General features: G+C 36.7%; 1 protein-coding gene across 3 annotated transcripts in view; it reads right to left on the bottom strand.

Annotated features, from left to right (window-relative positions):
* The window catches only part of LOC113426258 (rho GTPase-activating protein 7-like), a 100,925-nt gene that overhangs the window by 3,113 nt on the left and 73,413 nt on the right, over positions 1-24,399 (bottom strand). For all 3 annotated transcript variants that reach the window (XM_026688619.2, XM_026688627.2, XM_026688635.2), the window contains exons 5-12: positions 22,281-23,656; positions 21,498-21,668; positions 19,104-19,263; positions 17,500-17,698; positions 15,706-15,922; positions 6,227-6,341; positions 2,337-2,552; positions 1,538-1,755 (exon numbers count right to left, since the gene is read on the bottom strand). In XM_026688619.2, the coding sequence (XP_026544404.2) occupies positions 1,538-1,755; positions 2,337-2,552; positions 6,227-6,341; positions 15,706-15,922; positions 17,500-17,698; positions 19,104-19,263; positions 21,498-21,668; positions 22,281-23,656 (2,672 nt within the window). The remainder of the gene's footprint in view (positions 1-1,537; positions 1,756-2,336; positions 2,553-6,226; positions 6,342-15,705; positions 15,923-17,499; positions 17,699-19,103; positions 19,264-21,497; positions 21,669-22,280; positions 23,657-24,399) is intronic.

The raw sequence follows: 24,399 nt of genomic DNA, 5'->3' as shown, positions 1-24,399 counted from the left end.
ATTTCAGATTATGATTTCCCATTATATTTAGGAAATTAAACTCATATTAGCTACACAAAGAACACTTTTATGTCACTTCATTTATATCAACTTTCTAACTACTTATAATAAACAATTATATTTCCCAATACATATATGCTGTGTCTGTGAAATAGTGTCAAATATAGGCAAAATCCAATCCAGATTGCAACTTCTATAAACAGCAGAAATGCAGGATTTGGCAACATAGCACCCACAGGATTGCAAATTTAAACTATTTTTAACTTAAACTTTTAAATAATATCTAAGATCTCACTAAACTGTCAAATCTTGCAATATATCAGATGAATCAGACAATCTATTGAGATTATATTATTTTCATTTGAAATATTGAGATTTTGAGATGAGCGCTCAATAATTCTGCTCCATATAGAAAAACAATGATTACCTGATGGGTAGAACAATTTGTTTGCCAAAGGACTTGCAGAACATGTACAGGATAACACACTCTTAAAAGTTTTCCACTTGACAAAGTTTAGAATACATGCAATCATCTGTCAATTCTGTCTTCCCATACCATCACAGATTTCTGTTGATCAGTTGATATCATAACCATAGTTGCAAATTATCAATTTTAAATGCTTTTCTATGTGTAATCAATATTTTAATAATTTGTCATTTACAAAACTTACTGTACACTCTTTTAATTTGTAGCAAAAATAAGTACACTACAAGTTGGAAATTTAATTCCCTTGTGGTTTTTTACACCTGTCAGATGTAATTGTTTTTTCCTTAGTGCAATATGCAAACAAACCAATTGTACTTTGTTAATCAATATACCTAAATCAGTAGGATGGGGAGATTCAAAGATGGGGTGGGATGGGTTGGAAGGGACCTTGGAGGTCTTCTAGTCCAACCTGCTTAGGCAAGAAACCCTATACCATTTCAGACAACCAGTCCAATCTCTTCTTAAAAACTTCCAGTATTGGAGCATTCACAACTTCTGGAGGCAAGTTCTACTGATTAATTGTTCTATCTGTCAGGAAATTTCTCCTTAGTTCTAAGTTGCTTCTCTCCTTGATTAGTTTCCATCCACTGTTTCTTGTCCTGCCCTCAGGCGCTTTGGAAAATAGGTTGATTCCTTCTTCTTTGTGGCAATCCCTGATATACAGTATCAGAACACTGCCATCATGTCATCCCTAGTCCTTTTCATTAAACTAGGCCTACCCAATTCCAGCAATTGTTCTTTATGTGTTTAGCCTCCAGTCCCCTAATTATCTTTGTTGCTCTTCTCTGCACTCTTTCTAGAGTCTCAACATCTTTTTTACATTGTAGCAACCAAAATTGGATGCAGTATTCCAAGTGTGGCCTTACCAAGGCATTATAAAATGGTATTAATACTTCATGTGATCTTGATTCTACCCCTCTGTTTATGCAGCCTAGAACTTAATCTTTTAGGATTTTTTTTCCTGAGAATATGTATGACAAATAATAGTGTAAAAAAAACAGATCGACAAAGCTGATGTCAAAAAAATGGAAATTTATTATAGTTTCTAACCTTAGGACCACATATTCTCTTGAAGGAAGTGGAGACATATTTGCTGTTGTGTACTGATAAATATCTGTTTCATCATCTAAAATCTCCAGGATGTTTGTTTGTTGAAGATTTGGATCCCACAGATGTTGTTCCATCAATATACGGTGTAGAATAACTTTAGGAACAGCATCAATTTCAACAGAGGTTTTCCATAAACAGATGTGGTAGTTATCATCCACCTGAGAATATAGTCAATATATTAAGAAACAATGTGACAGACTTCTATCCTTCAATGCTTAAATAAATTAGGAGCATCATTGACTCAATATAAAGACAACTAAAGCAATTTGGGGACGCTCCTGTAACAATGTTCTTTTAGAACAAGGATAATCTTATGTGCTTCACTAAAAATAAACGTAATAAGACAATATGTCAGGTAATGATTTAGAAAAGATTGTAGACTGAAGAATAGACCAATGGCATTTTTATCATTAAATGTTATATTATGTATTCCAAGCAACAGTAAAGAGACATTTTAGGCATTTACAATGCACAATGATTAAAACATATAAAACAGTATTTTCACTCAAATTATGGTTGCAGGAATATCAGAGTTGAGACACTAAGAAACAGTACTAATGCCATTTTCAAACTTCAATAGGGATTTAGGATGGTTTAGGCTGGTTCAGTGCAATTTCTGTTCATTTTTATAGTTCTATAGAAGTGATGTTTCTGCATTTGGTTTTTTTAAAAAGCTATTGTTAAATTTAGGAGGATTCCCTGCTTTAAAAGTGCCTTAATACAATAATTGCTAAATTACCTTCTTAGATGCGGAGTCTACTCCTTCTAAGATGGAGCAAGTGACCCAGTTCTTGAATTTGTCTTTGGCCTCTCTGAGTAAGTCCTGCATGAAGTGTTCCAGGGATGACACTATGTTAGAATATTTTATTAAAGTGGCTTGATGTGGAGCTACTTCATCTAAATCTGCTTGGTTGTGTTCATTCTCATGCTCCTGATCAAAACAATAGTTGGGTACCTGAAAAAGAGCACACATATTTACATTGGCCTGAAATAAAAAGTAGCATTACTTTCAATAAGTACGGTAGTACATTACAGTCTTATGTACATGAAGAAAATACACCACCAAATCAGAAAGGAAATATGTATATATTCAGCTCATATAGGAATGGCTTGCCACTCTAGTTGGCTAGGAAATTCTGGCAGTTGAAATCTACATATCTTCAAACTGCTAAGGTTGAGAAATACTGCTCTAGAGACAAGGGTTTAAAGAACTGAAGAAAAGTATATTATAAGGTGCAAATTAGGGCTTAATAAGGTACAAAGGCAACTTTCATACCCTTGGACTTTTGTTCCTATCCCTTAAATTCATTGCCAGTTTTCCATACAAAGGGAAGAGGAGAACAACGATCATGTTAAATAAGCATTATATCCCAACTCTGAAGTTCACTTTTGGTTCTGCACTTTGTACAAATTATTGGCTGTGAGTCTCTCACATTCTGTTCTTTGACACTTCCTATCCAGACCCCGTTTCTCTCACAGATTTGTTTTCTATCATATGAAGAAATATTATGAATAAGTAAAGTTTATAAACTGCAGGAAGCCAAATGAGTTACAAATATAGAAGACACTGAGCTGAGTCTAAATGATTCCTTATGAAAGCCCAGCTCATTCTCAGTTAACTTTTCTAATCCTAAAATGGATAATGGGTTTTTTCAACAGCAGGCTATTGCTTATTTGTTTGTTTGTTTGTTTATTATTTATTTATTTATTTATTTAATTTTATTTCCTGCCCATCCTGTATCAAAACAACTCTTACATTTGTATAAAGAAACATTTTGGAACCAGGCAATATGACTACAGCTCCTTGCCTAACCTATGGTCACAAGCCACAGTCATCCCCATCTTCAAAAAAGGAGACCCAAGCCTAGTTGAAAATTACAGGCCAATCTCCTTATGCTGCGTCACCTGTAAAGTCATGGAATCAATTATTAACCAATCCATTATCCTCCACTTAGAGACAAACAACCTACTCTCCAATAAACAATTTGGTTTCAGAAAAAAACTATCCTGTAATCTGCAACTCTTACACTGCAAAAACATATGGACGACACAACCTGACCAGGGCAAAGCAATAGACTTAATCTACATAGACTTCTGTAAAGCCTTTGATTCAGTGGTACACGACAAACTACTCCTAAAAATAAAATCCTATGGTATCTCTGGACAACTGAATAACTGGATAGAAGCATTCCTGTCAAACAGACAACAAATGGTCAAAATCGGGAGCGCCCTATCAAATCCAGTACCTGTCAATAGTGGTGTCCCCCAGGGCAGTGTTCTAGGACCAACTCTCTTCATACTCTACATAAATGACCTCTGTGATCATATTAAGAGCAATTGCGTTCTTTTCGCTGATGATGTAAAGCTGTTCAATACCACAGACAATACTGCTACCCTTCAAAAAGATCTCGACTATGTATCTGAATGGTCAAACAAATGGCAACTTCAAATCTCAACAAATAAATGCTCTGTCTTACATATTGGCAAAAAAATCAGAAAATAAAATACAAGCTGAATAGTCAAGAACTTGTTGATGACCCAAGCTCGGTAAAGGACCTTGGAATACTCACCTCTAATGATCTAAGTGCTAGAGCCCACTGCAACTACATAGCCAAAAAGGCATTAAGAGTTGTTAACCTAATCCTACGTAGCTTTTTCTCTGGTAATATCACACTACTAACCACAGCATACAAAACATTTGCTAGACCAATACTCGAATACAGTTCATCAGTCTGGAACCCTCATTACGTATCTGATATTAGCACAATTGAGAAAGTCCAGAAATATTTCACAAGGAGAGTTCTCCACTCTTCTACTCGTTGTAGAATACCTTATGCCACCAGACTTGAAATTCTAGAACTAGAAAACCTTGAATTATACTGCCTTCGGTCTGATTTAAGCATGGTATATAAAATCATACATTGCAATGTCCTACCTGTCAATGAATACTTCAGCTTCAACCATAACAACACAAGAGCACACAATAGATACAAACTCAAAGTAAACCGCACCAAACTTGATTGCAGGAAATACGACTTCAGCAACAGAGTGGTCAACGTCTGGAATACTCTACCCGACTCTGTAGTCTCTTCCCCAAACCCCAAAAACTTTAACCTTAGACTGTCTACTATTGACCTCACCCCCTTCCTAAGAGGTCTGTAGGGGGCGTGCATAAGCGCACCAACGTGCCTACCGTCCCTGTCCTATTGTTTCTCTTATTCTTTTATTTTTCTTATATGTACCCATTTCATGTATTCACAACTATGTATACGCTTATACTTATTATCTTGTAAACAATTGGCAAATCAAATAAATAAATAAAATGCTGCCATGAAAAACATGCTTTACTACCGTGGGAAACAAAAATATAGGCTATTGATCTATCAGATTCAGTAAGGCCCCTGAATAAAGAGACATGAACCAAAGTTTTAGATAGGATGATTTCAAAATGTACTAGAACTATTTGTAATCCTGCTGAGCTGTTGCTGTGAAATGTGATTTTGCAAAGTACGTAGTTTTGACCAGGTTGGCTTCCTATCAGATGATTAAGCTTTCGTTGCAAAATGATATTGAAAATAGGGCAGAAGAGATGCCACAAATCTGTAAAAATGAGGTTAAATATTTATGTCCATGCTGTTCTTAAGCAGAAACAGGAAAACTCACATTTTCCCCATATCATTAAGGAAGTTTTTGATCAGTTTGGGAAAGATCAGCTTTTCTGTTATAAGCAACTAGAGATTGTTAGCTCCTAATGAATAGATGACTCATTCCCTCAAACTATTTCTGAGCCCATATTTAAAATAAACCAAGAAGGAATCAAGTAAAATACTCATACAGGGCAAAACAAAATGAAGACAATGAGATATTTTAATTTAAAAACAAAGCTTTACATTTTGAACTAATTCAAAACTGATATAATATCCATTTCACTAACATACACTAAATATTATTTCTTAAAAAAAACTATTTTCCATCTGTGGACCTAAAGATAATTGTAGTCCTCAGCTTATGACCACAATTGTGACCAGATTTGTGCTCATAACTTGTTATAGTAAGCCATGGCATCCATATGATCAGACCTGATTTTACTACATTTTTTGAGGCTGCCATTTAGCGAATCGCTGAGGTTGCTAAACGAATTCCAAGATTGTAAATGTGAATACATTCTGCTAGAAATCTGCAAAAATGCTGGAAACCAACAAAAAATGTCACAAAACATGTACCAAGGGATGCAGTCATAAAATGAGCCAGTTGCCAAACATTTCACATACAATCGCTGATATTTTATGATGGCCAAAAGTGGTTTGTAGGCCACACATTAACTGTTCTGGGTTCCTTATATTTCAAATGGTCATTAAGCCACTGGCCTTAAGTAGAGATCTACCTGTGTCAGGGAATGCAAGCAAGTATAGTGATGAAGAGACACATAAATTGGTCTACTTCTAAGAAAAACTTAAAACAGTAATGGTTTGCTATTTAGTTTGAATTAGACCACTCTTGCCAGTAATTTGAAAAAATAATTTAAAAAATAATCTGTTTCCCATTTCCAAAAAGCAACATACTCAGATTCTACTTCCTAGATTTTTAGAGCAGACTTTTAAAAAATATGCTTGAAAAAATACCACCTACCCCAAATAGTCTGTGGCACTGCATGATCATGTGGGCCAGGCCATGCGTTGCAGCCAAGTTCTCACTCAAATCCCTCTGATCAGGTTTTCCAGTACTGAGCTTCCTTTGGCTAGATCTTGAAAAGGAAAATGTAACAACTTCATTGTTTTGATCACTGGACGCTAGTTCTGGTTTAAAAAATACATTTGCTACTTTGGAGAGAAGGACTAAGTGGAAAAGGAAGTGGTTGTATGTTGTACGTGGAAAAAATAAGAAAACAAGACATTGGGCAGTTATAAGCAGTAGATATAATTCCACCATCTTTGAACTGATATTGAGGGTCTGTATTTTGCAGGGGTGGTTCTCTTGGCTGGTTTCCTTGGATGGCAGGAGCAGGAGCAACTGAGCATAGCTTATGATGAGAGAGGTGTGAAGAGATGAGCAAGATTGGTCCCAACATCTGGGAGAGCAGAGATAAGTTGGCAGGAGTCTACAATACAGATGAGCATTGAACCCAATCTTAGGGTGGTATAATGCAAAGGGGGGAAAAACACTGAGACATTGAAAACAGTAAAGAATGCAATATAAATAATTTCCTGTGACAAATACAGGCTTGTTTCACACATTTATTTTCATTTCTAGTTACATCAAATAACACTTTAAAAACTGCATATGAGAATAAGCTAAACCAGTATAGTGGCCTTTTAATGTAATACTTCTTTTGTGGAACATTTAATGACTTCTATCCAAACAGAGCAAATGTTAGCTAATCTTGTTTCATTTAACACACAAAGCACTCATTGATTTGTCTAGTATCCTTAAAATATTTTTTTAAAAGCTGAGCCATAAATTCAGAGGAAAAGCCAATCCTTATTTAAGAGTTCTCAATTTTTTTGCCAGAGAGTATTTTTCATATTTAAAGCTTACTTGTGGCATCTAGCCAAAACCTTGATTGTGAAGAACCTGGCATTCATCTTTACAAGCTCTATCTTGGAATTTTTTTTTAACATTTAAAGATTAGATAGTAGTAGATAGATAGATATGGTATATGGATGGATGGATGGATGGACGGACGGATGGACGGGCAGACAATGATAGACAGATGGATGATAGACAGACAGATACTGTTATTCAAATTCTGAAACCAGAGCTGTTAGATAAGGGCTTTTTGTTATCCGCACACTGATACCATTAATGAAATAATACAAATCATTGCATTACAACTTTATTTAAACTTCAAGATATTCATGCTGAAAATTTCCCATTTTTAAAAGAACAGCTTCTTTACCTAGTAAGATAAAACCTACTATAATTTGTAGATAGAAGAAAAACCTGGAAGCATTGGTCTCCTCCACCACCTATCTAAAACTTGCAAATCTCCATGGAACTACTAATTTCTTCTCCTGGAAATAAATACTATGCAACATTTCCCCTCCATTTTTCTGACACATTCCTGGCCCTGACCACATTTTCACTCTCTATGACTGACAAGGCTGTCTTCATTTTTCTTTCTCTCCCTGGGGAATGCTGAACATCACAAGACTTGTTTTATTGCCTGATGCACATCTGGGATGTGTACGCCTCTTAAAAATGCATTCTTCAAATGCTTTACCTCTCTTCACCTCTGGCAGAAATTGAACTACTACTTATTTTTCCAGATCCCCATCCTGCGGAAATAAAACTTGCATTTCAAATTCCCAGAGCTGGCTGCTTGTGAAGGAAGCAGAAGGTGAGTAGAAAGGAGAAAGATAGCGGCCCACGCACCTAATGGTGTGCAAATCATATAATTATAAACCAAGAATACCAATAAGACATTTAGGGTAAGTGAGCTTGAGATTGTGATTTTATTTTATTTCAAAATGACCGGCTTAGTTCAGTGTAATGCTTGTTTTACAGCTGTCTTTCGCAGTACTCTTTTCAAACTTGGATACTGTCCTCTTTGTAAAAAAAATTACCAGTCTACATGGACAGATTACCTATCTAGAATCTCTAATCTGTGCTCTCCAAGCAGAAATTAGGTGCCAGCCATCTATAAAGCTGCCGTGCTACCAGCCCCCACTACCACAAAGATCCTACAGGAAATGGGCAGTATGGACAACATTGGGATCTGGCAGGGTGAGAGCTGTGGACCATAAACACAAAGCTTTTGCTGTGTCCCAGCATAACAGATACAGTGCCCTTGCTGACCTTAATAGGGACACTAAAGTGACAGGTCACGGTAGTTGTGATAATGATAACTCAAGTAAGCCGGGGATCATGGTCCTAGAAGAGAACTTACTTTGGAAAGGAGAAAGTGTGAATCAGGTATTACGCACCAGTCACACAAGAAGAGTAAGACTTCCAAAAAGAGAAGCCGCCTTCTGGTTGGGGACTCAGCTGTAAGGGATGTAAATTTAGGAGAGGATACTGAGGTTTTGAAAGAGGTCAGGTGTCTACCAGGTGCTACTGCCAGCAGAGACAAGAAGCGTATTCTTAAAATAGTCAAGAATGCCAGCAAGGACTGTGATGTTGACGCTGTTATACATCTTGGTACAAATGATCTATCCCAGAAGGATGTACTTTCTGTTCAGAAAGACTTCCAGAGCTCGGGGTATGAACTTAGTAATATGGGCTGTAGGCTTATCTTTTCAGAGGTTCTACCAATATACAAGGAACAAAAAGGGAAAGGGCAGCGTGTAGCAGAGTTTAATGTGTGGCGAAAGTAGTGGTGTAAAAGGGAAGGCTTTGGTTTTATTAGTCATGATGTCTGCAGCTGGTCCAATGAAAAACTGTACAAAAGAGATGATTTGCATCCATCAAAGAAAGGGACTGAGTTACTTGGCTACAATCTATTAAAAAAACCAGGCCCCATAAAAGAGGAGGTGGAGTTGCACTGTATGTAAAGGACGACTATATTGCTGCAGAAATGCATGAAACCAAAGATGAAAACCTCCTAGAATGCATATGGGTCAATATAAAAGAAAAAAAGAATGACATGGCCACAGGTGTATATTATAGGCCACCCAATCAAGCAGAAAATATAGATATCCTTTTTGCCAGCCAACTAACAAACATATGCAGGAAACACACAACAATAGTAATGGGAGATTTCAATTATCCTGATATCAATTGGAAAACTAATTCTGCACCAAGTGAGAAATCAAATAAGTTCCTACCCAACCTAGCTGACAACTTTGTTGTCCAAAAGGTAGAGGGTGAAACTAGAGGGACAGCCATACTGAACTTAATTCTTACAATTAGAGAAGAAGTGATAGAGGGAGTTGAAACTGCAGGAACCTTGGGTGAGAGTGACCATGTCATACTAGAATTCAATATAACACAAACACAAGCAACAGAACATAATGACACCAGAGTCTTGGATTTTAAAAGACCTGATTTCAATAAACTCAGAAAGAACTTGGGAAAGATTCCATGGATGAAAATCCTAAAGGAGAAAACAACTCAAGAATCTTGGGAAACTCTAAAAAGTATGATCATAGAAGCCCAGACCAGCACAATACCACTGAGAAAGAAAAACAAGAAATCCAAGAAGAAACCAGCATGGCTGCACAAAGATCTCTCTGGCAAATTGAAAGAAAAAAAGGACAAGTACAAAAAAAATGGAAAGAAGGACATACAACTAAGGCAGAATATCAGCAGATAGCCAGAATCTGCAAAGACAAAGTCAGGATAGCAAAGGCTCAGAACGAACAAAGACTTGTAACAAAAGTCAAAGATAATAAAAAACATTTCTTCCAACATATAAATAACAAGAAAAAAAATCAAGGAAACGGTCCACTAAAGAGAGAAGATGGCAAGGAAGTAACAGGCAACAAAGAGAAAGCAGAACTGCTTAACTCATTCTTTGCATCCGTCTTCATGCAAAAAGAAACTATAGCTCAATCCACCAAAAACATAACTGTAAAAGACAGACCAGAAATAAAAGTTAAAATAAGCAAAAAAATAGTAAGAGAACACCTGTCTGATCTTGATGAAAACAAATCACCGGGGCCTGATGGACTACATCCCAGAGTTTTAAAGGAGCTGGCAGAGGTCATCTCAGAACCGCTGCATCATATCTTTCAAAAATCCTGGAGCACCAGGGAACTACCAGAGGACTGGAAAAGAACTGATATGGTTCCCATCTTCAAAAAAGGGAAAAAAAAACAGACCCAGAAAACTATAGACCAATCAGTCTAACATCAATACCTGGGAAGATACTGGAAAAGATAATAAAAAAAACAGATCTGCCAACATCTAGAAACAAATAAAGTGATAACTAGCAGTCAGCATGGGTTTGTTAAAAACAGATCATGCCAAACCAATCTTATTTCATTCTTCAACACAGTGACTAAATTAGTAGACCAGCAAAATACTGTGGACATAATATATTTAGATTTCAGCAAGGCATTCGACAAAGTAGACCACAACCTACTTCTTAGTAAGCTAGAAAAAAGTGGAATAGATAGCACCACCACTAGATGGATTCGCAACTGGCTGGCAAACCATACTCAACAAGTAGTCCTTAATGGGTCTAAGTCTACATGGAGGGAAGTAAGCAGTGGGGTGCCACAAGGTTCCGTCTTAGCCCCGGAACTCTTCAATATCTTCATTAACGACTTAGATGAGGGAATAGAAGGGGAACTTACCAAATTTGCAGATGATACTAAGCTGGCAGGAATAGCTAACACCCAAGAAGATAGGCTCAAGATCTAGATGGATCCTGACAGACTCGAACACTGGGCCATATCTAACAAAATGAAATTCAATGTAGAGAAAAGTAAAGTCCTATACTTAGGCAAGAAAAACCAAAAGTACACATATAGACTGGGTGAAACCAGGCTCAATAGCAGTAACTGTGAGAGGGATCTTGGGAGTCTTCGTGGACAACCAGCTAAATATGAGCCAGCAGTGTGCAACAGAGCCAAAAAAGTTAATGCAATCCTAAATTGTATTAACAGAGGGATACAATCAAGATCAAGGGAAGTACTAATACCACTCTATAAAGCCTTAGTAAGACCACACCTAGAGTACTGCATCCAGTTTTGTTCATCATATTATAAAAAAGATGTTGAGACTCTAGAAAAAGTATAGAAAAGAGCAACCAGGATGATAAGGGGACTGGAGGCTAAAACATACAACGAACGTTGCAGGAACTGGGCTTGGCTAGTCTAGTAAAGAGAAGGACCAAGGGAGACATGATAGCACTCTTCCAATATTTGAGTGGCTGCCACAGGAAGGAAGGGGTCAAGCTATTTTCTAAAGCACCTGTAGGCCAGACAAGGAATAATGGATGGAAACTGAACAAGGAGAGATTTAACCTGGAAACAAGGACTTTCTGACAAGTGAGAACAATCAACCAATGGAACAGCTTGCCCTCGGAAGTTGTGGGAGCGCCATCACTTGAGACTTTCAAGAAGAGATTGGACTGCCATTTGTCAGAAATGGTGTAGGGTCTCCTGCTTGGTCCCTTCCAACTCTGATTATCTGTTAATCTGTTAAACTTGTACTCAGATTTTAACCTACAACAGACATTCAAAGCCTATAAGCTGAAGACTATTCAGCTAACTATAGCATACAATGATGGACAGATATTAAACACATGTACATGCGATTGTTAATTCTCTGTATATTTATACATATATTCTGCACACACATATATTTACCTGATTTCCCACCCCATGTCTAAAAGGAAAAATAACTCTTAACTTTGATCAATCTTAGAACTGATCAAGACGCTTTCAAATGTCCAACATATTTTGAAAGAAAATTATCATATCATGCATTTTATATTACATTTTGAAAGAAAAAAAAAAAAGGACAAGTACAAAAAAAAATGGAAAAAGGACTACAACTAAGGCAGAATATCAGCAGATAGCCAGAATCTGCAAAGACAAAGTCAGGATAGCAAAGGCTCAGAACGAACAAAGACTTGTAACAAAAGTCAAAGATAATAAAAACATTTCTTCCAACATATAAATAACAAGAAAAAAAATCAAGGAAACGGTCCACTAAAGAGAGAAGATGGCAAGGAAGTAACAGGCAACAAAGAGAAAGCAGAACTGCTTAACTCATTCTTTGCATCCGTCTTCATGCAAAAAAGAAACTATAGCTCAATCCACCAAAAACATAACTGTAAAAGACAGACCAGAAATAAAAGTTAAAATAAGCAAAAAAATAGTAAGAGAACACCTGTCTGATCTTGATGAAAACAAATCACCGGGGCCTGATGGACTACATCCCAGAGTTTTAAAGGAGCTGGCAGAGGTCATCTCAGAACCGCTGCATCATATCTTTCAAAAATCCTGGAGCACCAGGGAACTACCAGAGGACTGGAAAAGAACTGATATGGTTCCCATCTTCAAAAAGGGGAAAAAAAACAGACCCAGAAAACTATAGACCAATCAGTCTAACATCAATACCTGGGAAGATACTGGAAAAGATAATAAAAAAACAGATCTGCCAACATCTAGAAACAAATAAAGTGATAACTAGCAGTCAGCATGGGTTTGTTAAAAACAGATCATGCCAAACCAATCTTATTTCATTCTTCAACACAGTGACTAAATTAGTAGACCAGCAAAATACTGTGGACATAATATATTTAGATTTCAGCAAGGCATTCGACAAAGTAGACCACAACCTACTTCTTAGTAAGCTAGAAAAAAGTGGAATAGATAGCACCACCACTAGATGGATTCGCAACTGGCTGGCAAACCATACTCAACAAGTAGTCCTTAATGGGTCTAAGTCTACATGGAGGGAAGTAAGCAGTGGGGTGCCACAAGGTTCCGTCTTAGCCCCGGAACTCTTCAATATCTTCATTAACGACTTAGATGAGGGAATAGAAGGGGAACTTACCAAATTTGCAGATGATACTAAGCTGGCAGGAATAGCTAACACCCAAGAAGATAGGCTCAAGATCCAGATGGATCCTGACAGACTCGAACACTGGGCCATATCTAACAAAATGAAATTCAATGTAGAGAAAAGTAAAGTCCTACACTTAGGCAAGAAAAACCAAAAGTACACATATAGACTGGGTGAAACCAGGCTCAATAGCAGTAACTGTGAGAGGGATCTTGGGAGTCTTCGTGGACAACCAGCTAAATATGAGCCAGCAGTGTGCAACAGAGCCAAAAAAGTTAATGCAATCCTAAATTGTATTAACAGAGGGATACAATCAAGATCAAGGGAAGTACTAATACCACTCTATAAAGCCTTAGTAAGACCACACCTAGAGTACTGCATCCAGTTTTGTTCATCATATTATAAAAAAGATGTTGAGACTCTAGAAAAAGTATAGAAAAGAGCAACCAGGATGATAAGGGGACTGGAGGCTAAAACATACAACGAACGTTGCAGGAACTGGGCTTGGCTAGTCTAGTAAAGAGAAGGACCAAGGGAGACATGATAGCACTCTTCCAATATTTGAGTGGCTGCCACAGGAAGGAAGGTGTCAAGCTATTTTCTAAAGCACCTGTAGGCCAGACAAGGAATAATGGATGGAAACTGAACAAGGAGAGATTTAACCTGGAAACAAGGACTTTCTGACAAGTGAGAACAATCAACCAATGGAACAGCTTGCCCTCGGAAGTTGTGGGAGCGCCATCACTTGAGACTTTCAAGAAGAGATTGGACTGCCATTTGTCAGAAATGGTGTAGGGTCTCCTGCTTGGTCCCTTCCAACTCTGATTATCTGTTAATCTGTTAAACTTGTACTCAGATTTTAACCTACAACAGACATTCAAAGCCTATAAGCTGAAGACTATTCAGCTAACTATAGCATACAATGATGGACAGATATTAAACACATGTACATGCGATTGTTAATTCTCTGTATATTTATACATATATTCTGCACACACATATATTTACCCTGATTTCCCACCCCATGTCTAAAACAAAAATAACTCTTAACTTTGATCAATCTTAGGAACTGCAAACTAAGACGCTTTCAAATGTCCAACATATTTTGTGAATTATCATATCATGCATTTTATATTACATTTTCCTCTATTTGATATATTACAGATATATTGGATTAAAATTCATATTCCCAGATGACTAAAGGTGAAGTCTACAAATATTTGGAGGGTACTATATTTGAGAAATCTGATATATTTGCTACAAAACATATCTTTCTCCATAACTACGGTACTCTTGTATTTTTATTTATTTCAAGGGCTTTAAAAGTTTGCCACTTGCTGTTTCTCAAGAAAAGTTGTATTGGTTAATTTTTTTTTCATTGCATTGGTGGGATTGCTTCCCATATTACTCTGGTTTCAAATGGTCTTGTGGGAACACTGAATTCTGTGGCTATTTCCTAACCCAATTATGTCTCTTCCAGGAGGTGGAGCAATATTGGCAAAAGAATTAAGTCTCAGAGGACTTTTATGTTCTTCTGTTATTAGAACAGTGTGGGAGAAAGCCACACTAAAGTGATTGATGACGCAAGAAGCTCAAAAAAATTACACACACTTAAAGTCTGCCTATTCGTCTGTATGGCCTGACAGTTTATATAATCTTGTGTAGTTTCTCTCTATACTCATCATAAACCACAAGCTTATAGATTGGCAAACTAAACTGTCTTCAACTTCAAACAAACTTAGAATCTGGAATATCTTCAAGAAAGACAACCAGCCTATCAAAATGTAAACAGAGCAGTTTAGCAAAACATTTAACTATGGTTTCAAAGGGTATTTTCCACAGAATCAAGCTTTCCATCAACCAGCTTTGTTCCTTGCACGTTATTTAAACATTAGACAGGATGATGTAGAATTAGAAGTATTCTCAATGGGTATACTCATGGACGAATCAAGTGGTTGGTTTATTTTATTTTCTAGCACTCTCTATGCTTATTTTATTAAAAACTGCATTAACATCCAACATATTATGATCAGGAAGGGTAATTATAATCAGAATTGCATATAGAACAGACAAATATACCAGTGATCCTGTTATCTGTCAGGGGAAAGAGTTATGTAAAATGAAGAAAAAAAGAGTAAAAAGTAGTCAACAAAAGGCAAGAAATAAAATAAAATATCCAAGTTTACATCAACACCATTCATTATATTGTTCTGTGACTTTCTGTCCTTGCTTCCGCCATGCCCAAACAATGCAGCAACAGTTCTTTTTGGGGCGGATGTCATCCAATCCCAAAATCCAGTTTTCTTGCTCTTCTCTTTAATTTCAATCCAGTCACTCTTTCATAGATTTTTTTTTTAATTCAGGCTTTATTTATTCTCCTTAAATGAACAAACTCACTCTCAAAAGATCTCAAGGAGCAAACTTTTGTTCAGTACCTTGCTGTCCAGCATACCATCCATGCATTGCAGTTCCCAAATGATAGTCCTTATTATCATTCAGTTACAATAAGTTATTGCCAAATAACTTACCAGGCACACTTTAAAAAAAAAAACAGCTTCTGAGCCATTTTGAAATTCATCCTCTTTGGATGGGGAAACAATAACTGCAATGAACAAGCATAGATGCTAACTATAATTTAATTTAAAAAATACCTGGAAGATGAAGAACTATCTCTCCTCAAGGTGTTGAGGTGGAATAAAGATGGTGCCAGGCACACAGCTATATTGGTTGGAGTCATCTGATTTTTTTCCACAAATGTCACAACATCCCTAAGGAAGTACAACAGAATTTTCAGAGCTTCACGATTTTCATCTGGGAGAAGAAGAATAGCAGCCTGGACAGCACAAAATTGCTGATCTTTTGGTAGATCTAAAAAAAAGGAAGGAAACGAGGAATTAGATATGTTATCTCTAAAAGCATTTCTTAAACAAAATGTATATATTATTTATTTATTTGTCAAGCGGTTATAAGAGAACAGGTATAAGTGTAAACATAGTTATGAATACATGAAATGGATACATATAACAAAAATAAAAAGAAACAATAGGACAGGGACAGTAGGCACGTTGGTGCGCTTATGCATGCCCCCTACATTTATATTATCTATATTATCTTAAAAAGAAGTTGCCACCCAGGCCTAGTTTCCAGTTATATTTAATTGTGTTAAAATCTAAATTAAGGAATACAGAATATCCAAAGATTAATTGTAATTAAGTGAACTAAATGGTGAATCATTAAGAATCTTTGCATTTCTAAGAAAAAAATCAATAAAAGCTATTCTGCCCGACTCTAACTTGTGCCTTAGTTATACCAGTAGAAGTAATAATATGATTACATTAAGAAAGCATAGAATTTCCCAGTAATAAAATAATAATTGAAATGTCCAGAAATGAATTAATCAATTTAACAAATGTGTGTGGTCTCTTATTCAACAAATAACTATATGTAGCTAACCAAAAATATATACATTTTTTAAAAAAATCATAAAGCAACATCAATTTGATTCAGATCCACCAAGTACTTGACATCACAAAAGAAGATATCCATACTAAGCTCCACTAATATCTCAGACCCAACATCTGAGGAGAAAACTAGGTTTTTATAGTCTCCCAGAAAGCCAAGAGGATTGAGGCCATCTGAATCTCAAAGAGGAGTTGTTCCATAGGACAGACTCTGGAAAACGGAAACCTCTTGGGTCCTATCAGATGATACTGTTTCAAAGAAAAAATGGAAGCAACCCAAATTGATTTTTAAATCCTAACTTCATTCAGCTATCTTCAGAACAGCAGAAGACAATACCTATATTCTGCCTTTGGTCCAGAGTTGTGGCTGGTGCTATACCCATAATCCAGCTGCACACATTTTTAAGACTGGACTGCTCATTGGCCCCCAACTTCACACCAAATAATAAATGAAGTAAGTCTTACACAGACCTTCCTTACATTAAGCAGCAGCAAATGGAGACTATGACCACTAATGCTCTGGTATCTTGTGGCTGAGCCTAGACAGCTAGAATTCAGTATTGGTACTGGACACTGAGGCTTCTTGAGAGTGAACCAACACATATTTTCCCATATTTCCCTATGCTCCCATTATTACTATGAGATCACTGCCTGGTCATAATTATACATGACATTCCACCAGTTAATGAAGTTTTCCATTTATACTAGATGACCAAAATAACTGTCCAATCTAGGCATCAATCACATGCTTGTGCAAGCATTTGAACCCACAATCTGATTACCTAGCCTAATTACTCCTCCATCAAGTCACACACCATACCAACCCCTGCCCCTCTTGCTCTTAAATCTGGTTAGCTGGGGGGTAGGGAAATCTCCACTATCTCATCAAACCAAGTGAACCAGAAACACCTCCTTCCCCATATCCTCTACCAGAAATGATCTCTCTTCCATCTCTTACCCAAAAACAATAAAGCATGTACATACATTGATAGATGTGCAGGAAAGTTTCACAGAGCTTGCTGGTGAATATAGGTTCTGGAAGATCTCGGAAATACTGCTTCAACATGTCTGCCACATCAAAGGCCGATTGACCCTCATAATTTATGTTATTTGGGTTAATTTCATTCATTTCTCTTAAGTAAAGGATCCTAGATTTAACACCAGATTTTCTGAAAAGACCAACCTAGAAAACAGAATGTTTTAAAAGATTATATATATATATATATATATATATATATATATATATATATATATATATATATATATATATATATATATATATATACATACACACATACATATACATATACATATACATATACACACACACACACACACACACACACACTCACACACACACACATATACATACATACATGGTATTCAGCTTTGTTCGGGTATTTTCCCATGTCATTATAGTTGTGCTTTTAAAGTTGTAGCAACATTTCGGCAGAATCTCATCTGCCATCATCAGGCTTCTGTATAGTGTTCGTCTGTATACCCGAACAAAGCTGAATACCATACATATAAACACTCACGAAAACTTAAGAAAACATATACAGTATACACACATACACATACATAAATATAACATACACACACACACACACACACACATACCTTGGCCATGGAGGCATAAAATGAGCTGTTCAGCAACTTCTGAAGGAGCAGCTTATCACTTCATTAGTGTTAAACTGCATATGAGAACATAGTGCTGAAACAGCACTAATTACTATCCATTGATAGTAAATACTTAGCGCATTAAAACATGAGTGGCATGTGCACAACTTCTATTAATAATTACAATAAAGAAGGAGCAAACCTTGAGAGAGTGAGTTAGCCAATTAGGTATAATCAACCTCATGCTCCAAACCCCAAATGAATGAAATAAACAGTTTAGATTTAGCAGAAAAGCTATGGACACAAGAGGTAATGTAAGGTAATATATTACTGGGAAAAAAGCATGATATAAATGTGAAATTACTAGAGATTTTTCTTTAAAAAGATTTATGAAAAACAGCTCTGAAAACTAAAAGATGGGGCAGGCACAAAGAGAGAGTTTGTCATCATACATGTGTCAAAGTTAATTATGGTTGAAGAGAATGTACCTATTTAAGTACCAATTCATTTAAGTACTATTTACTATTTACACTCCAATAGAGCCAGTTTGGTCTAATGGTTAAGGCACCAAGCAAGAAACCATGAGTTCAAGTTCCATCTTAGCTATATGAAAGCTAGTTGGGGCGACTTTGGGCCAGTCACTCCCTCTCAACCTAAACCACATCACAGGATTGTTGTTGTGGGGTAAATAGGAGCAGGAAGGTGTATGGGATATGTCTGTTGCCTTGAGTTCTAGTAAAAATAAAGATGAGATATCAGTTAAATAAACAATAATAATAACAAACAAATAATTCTCAAGGCCTGAGAAATCAGTGCACTGGACTTCTACTGGTGTGTGTGTGTGTGTGTGAGAGAGAGAGAGAGAGACAGACAGACAGACAGACAGACAGACAGACAGACAGACAGAAATTGACAAATTGAGAAAGAAAGACTACGGATGTGAACCTAAATACATTTCAGACTGGTACCTGGTCAAGAAAATTGTGTCTTAGGTAGTCCATAGCTTGGAATATGCTCCTTGGAAGGGGATGACTCGTTCTTTGAACGTTTAACAGTAATGGTACTCCAAATACATTTTTATCTTTATAATCAGGGACTTTTAATTTTCTAATGAATTTTGGAATAGTCCTGAAAATATGGAAATAATTCATTAGTGGACAAGAGTTTCTGGTTGGCACAGAGCTAAGTGCATAAAACCAGGTTTTTGAATTTATTAATAGGATATAACAGGTTAAAAATCCCGAAGTGACAAAGCAGTATCAGAAGGACATTACTTACATTGCTTAATAAATTTCAACTTTATAGAGAAACAAGCTATTTAGACATAATTATTTGTTTTATTTACAATTTTTACCAAGTTTGGTTGACTTTTTTAATGTGAATAAATAACCTTCTCTTTAACCAAACAAGAATTTTTATCATTGCATTTCATGATAATGACTGATGAAAAACAATGTTTCCAGGGTCTTCTGTATTAGGGTAGGAACAACCCTAATGCAGAATCAATGACCCCTTCTCTGGCTGTACCTTTCCTCTAGTTCTAGTTCCCTCTAGTTCCAATTTCCTTTCAGGTTCAAAGCTTCTGAGTATTTCTTGATTACAACACCAGTTTTTGGTAGCAAAATTATTGGTTTCAACAATGTGATTTGTACTAGAAAGTAGGTCAGTTAAACCTGCACAATGTTTGCACTTAATATATTCCATAATTTCACCTAAAATGTGCCAAAAGTGGCTCCTATCCTGCTCCATGACATTCCTGCATCAGTACAAGGCCAAACAGATAAGAAAAAAAGGCTTTATTTCTCCTGCATTTGGCTGAAGATTCAATATCAGCATTACTGAATCTTGTATCAATATTCAATATCTACATACTGTAAATTACCACACACCAGCTGACCTTTAAATATTATTCCTTTGGCTTTAGACTGCACTGCTGTTTATATCTTTCTTCATCTATTTTAAACCTATACCAAAATATCCCCTAAAGCAGGGATCACCAACCTTTTGGACCTCAGGGACTACCAATCTCATAATTTTAGATCCCAGGGACCACTAACCGGTTCTGTGGGTGTGGCCTAATTTGTGGGTGTAGCTTGGTGGTCATGTGACTGGTTGGGCATTATAAATATTTATATAAATATTGAATTTTTTTATAAAAAAAGAGCAACTTTTACCCAAAATCAGGCAAAGCAGGCAGGAAGATTGAATTGCTCACAGAATCACAGATTCATTCAGAAATCTATCTATTTGTCATTGTCTAGCTCAGTTTGTCACATAAAACTTGCTTACAAGCAAACTCATAAAATTTGCTAGCAAGCAAACTCACAAAATTAACTCACAACACACCATGCATGTAAATATTGATTTTTTTTATAAAAAAGAGCAACTTTTACCCAAAATCAGGCAAAGCAGGCAGAGTTGCTGAATCATTCAGTGATCTATCTATCTGCCATCGGCTAGCTCAATATCTCAAATTTGTTTGCTGTGAGTCTGCACTGAATTTGCTTGCGAGCAAACCTTCAGTCCTAAGGGAGGTTTGGCTGTGCTTAAAAGCAGAGCCGAAGTTCTAAAGACTAGCTAGAAAGCAAGAAATCCAACCATTTCCTGCTTCCTAGCTAATCTAAATGTCCCGGCACAGCAGAACAGATGATGGTTGGAAAAAGGAAAAATAGCAATTTAGCAGGCAACTTTACTGGGTAAGGAGTGAGTAGGTGGGGAAGGTTTCTGCGGGCCATGTGGGCGGTGCAGCCTTGTGTTTCTGCGCAGCCTGGATTAATTGCTTTGTGGGGGTGCTCTGGGGGTGTGATTTCTCTGCGGCCCACCAAAATTTTCTCACGGCCCACCGGTTGGTGACAGCTATCCTAAAGTCTGTCAACTGCTTGTTTTTAATTTAGATACAATATATTAAATGGTTTGTATCAAATTCTACATCACTAACATAAAGAGCTAGATGCAATGATGGAATTAGATACTAGAAAGTAGGGCTGTGCTATGAGCCATATTGAAAAGAGACAAAACAATTCAGAACACATGTGGCACCTCCTTAAACTAATATTTTTCTGGGATCATGTGGCAGCCCTGCTAGAAAACAAGCAGCAGAGATGTAAGTAGACTTTGGTAATAATTTCAACTGAGCTATCTTTATTTAAATTGTTAAAGTAGGCAATGTCTTGAATGTTTCACTTTCTACCAGAATATGCCAATTGGAGTGTTCTAGGTTCAGAGCCAAATTGGAACATCAAGAAATACTTGTTGATCTAAAAGATATACTTTTAGAAATGTACAATGCACTCCTGCAAAAGTGAAACACTCTGGAACATTGTCAGTTTTGCCCATAAAATTCTAAAGCTCTTTTAACTTACCAATTCCATCCTTGTTTGCTAGATGGAGAGTATTTGTCCATCAAAGTAGTTAATTTTAACAGAGCAAGCTTTTGCATGCGGTTCAGACAAGTTGCTGATTGGCTGTCCATTTGTAGAGAAAGACTTTCAAAATGAGTGTCTTCTCTACTAGACCAGGGTCTTCTCCCATGCCTAAAAAACAAAAACCATAAATGTTCTTTAGTATTAATGCCATTTTCAGTACTCATTCTATATCTAAAGGTATATTGACCCATTGAAAATTCTAAACGTTTGAAAATATCTTATAAGAATATATTATTATACTTGGTTGCAAAATCAACCAGATCGTTAGAGTGGATTGGGTATTTCTGTCCACCTATCGAGTCCTTCCCATTGACCTGCGTTAAACAGATATTGTTGTTTAATAACATTAAATATAATGTCTCAGAACATAAGCTGTTCTAAGTAATGCTGCCTTTTGCAGTTAACTGATGGTGACTTTGTCAATGCTGATCATGTTAAAAGAGTGCTCCAGATGCTTTGGAATTGCACCTAAGATTCCTGTTACTGTTGGTATTCAACTCTACTTTCTTTTGGCATTCATAACTTAATTATATAAAATTAATAATTTGCCAGTCATAATAATTATATATCAAAACCTGAAACATTTCACATTTAGTTTTCACTGTAATTATTAAGCAATGAATCCAACAGCATTTAATATAGACTGCTTTCAGGGTTAATCAGATTAACTTATTTATTACACGTCACATTTTATTCTGATTCTTTGCAATTTCAACAAACCTGATGGAATGTGTTGGCATCAACCCTGTTCCTGTTCCCATTACATACGTCAGTTCCATTAGACCCTGTTCACCAAGATGTCGGTAGCTTTCTTCACCATCAATATTTGGCAACTCTGATGATTTTTCTTCTGAATGCTTTTTAATTTCAAGAAGGATTTCCTTAGGAGATGATGGGCATGGAGAAGTGGATTGGTTGGAGTAGCTTGCAGAATCAGAGTCGCCATCATCAGATAATTTCTCTGTCCATTGGCTGACCAACTTCCTGAGTCCATTCACGTGTTCCATAATATTGTCTAATTCCGTAAAGACATCATCATCATCAGTCTCTGGTGAATTCATTTTGTGAAGATTTTCTGGCACATTGTCATATATACTCAGCCTGTTATCCATCAGTGAAGGAGAGTCACATGACCCTTCAGTCTCCTGAGAATTAATCTTATCCCTGCTTCTCTGGCATCCATGAAAACTCCCCGTTCTCCAGTTTACTGAGGTATTATCTATTGGAGATAACAGACTATATGTAAGCGCTTTGGGGAAAGTCCCAGGCTTATGACCTTGTGGTACCTGAAATACTTTGTTTTTGTGCAAACATATCTCACTGTTGAAGCTCTGCTCAGAAAAATCACTCCTTAAGGAAAGCTTGCTGGGATCAAACTCTTCAGCGTACATTCCTCCTCTTTTACTGTGTCTCCTTACTTTGCTGACTGGGCTTGGGGTGCTCACAGTGCTACTGTCTCCAGACTGACTGCTGCTGCTGCTGCTACTACAGCTCTGAGGATAGTAAGAAGGCTGCATCACCCGACTGACTGGTGCATCAGAAATATCTACGCAATTTAAGCTTCTCAACTTTTCTTCACTCAATCCCTCTAGGAGAATAGGCTCACTAATGTTGAATTTGGTCTTCAAATGCATTTGTTTCTTACAGGTGCCACTTCTTAAGCGCAGCTTCTCCATTGTCTTTAAGAAACTGTTTCCTTTTTTATGGCATAGTTTATCCAAGTTCTTGTCCTCACTTGTCATATTTAAGGTCTCAGTAACAGAAGGAGAGCAACTGGAAACAGATTCAGGGGATGCCAATTTATTTGAGGAACAGGTTGAAGAGCTTCTGCTGGTTTCAACATCCCCACAAATCTTGGGGAAATTAATTATATCACTATCGTCACTGCTAGAACTATGAACTGAAGATTTCTCGTGAATGTCTCCTTGAGCTGAAAAGATAATATCCCCACTGCCGTTGCTTTTAAGTCTCAAGTTATCAGGTCTTAGTGCACAAGAAACCTTTATGTTTTCCAGATGGGACCATCTTTTGGTACCTTTCTCATAAGTCCATTTGTTACTTATTGCACAAAGTTCTTCATCTTCAGATTCATCACTCTTAAAGCAAACAAAGAAATTTAATACATAATACCACATAGATAATCAAGAACTGAAAATAGCATTAACTGTTTCATTTTCCAAACTAATGTTTCTGTCAAGGTTCTGACTAACAAACCCAAACAAGTCAGCACTCTGAGACTTTCAGCTTCCTCAAAGAACTGCTTTATTGAGTACATCATTTTGGCACGGATGACCCTAACACCAGCTGTAGTTATTTCCTACAGTTTCAGTATAATTAAAAGTTAGAGATTCCCCCCTCCCCTAGTGTCACAATTAGGTGTTCTGGTGTCTGCTTGGCGATTGGTTTCAGTCTCTGGCCGGCACCTGTTGGGAGCAACCTTGGTTCCCATGAGATAGCACTTGTTCTGGCTAGTTCGCATTCCATTCCTCTCCCCCTTCCCCGAGCTGTGTGGCAACTTGAGAAATGGAAGATGACTGCTGTAGGCTCAATCTGGTTCACAGTTGACAATTTCATTTTTTTTTTAAAGGCTAATGCTAGAAGAGAAAAAAATGGCAAACCTACTGCTATAGTTGTATAGCTCATTTATAGACATATACAGCTCTAGCAAAGCAAGCAAATTCACCTGATTTTAATATTTGAGAACAGCATTGGAATATTTTATTTAAGTATGCAACATCTTCCTTTTGCAACTTTCAAACAAATGTGTTCAACCTAAACATTGCCTTATAAGTGAAAGAGTTTCAAATCAAGATATCCTTTAATGAACTTTTGGGAATTC

This window comes from Notechis scutatus, chromosome 2, assembly GCF_049901735.1.
Source record: "Notechis scutatus isolate UNSWTSFEM ecotype Mainland chromosome 2, rNotScu1.2, whole genome shotgun sequence".
Classification (NCBI taxonomy): Eukaryota; Metazoa; Chordata; class Lepidosauria; order Squamata; family Elapidae; genus Notechis; species Notechis scutatus.
The sequence above is the reverse complement of the archived record's forward strand: the minus strand, read 5'-3'. Positions and strand labels throughout refer to the sequence as shown.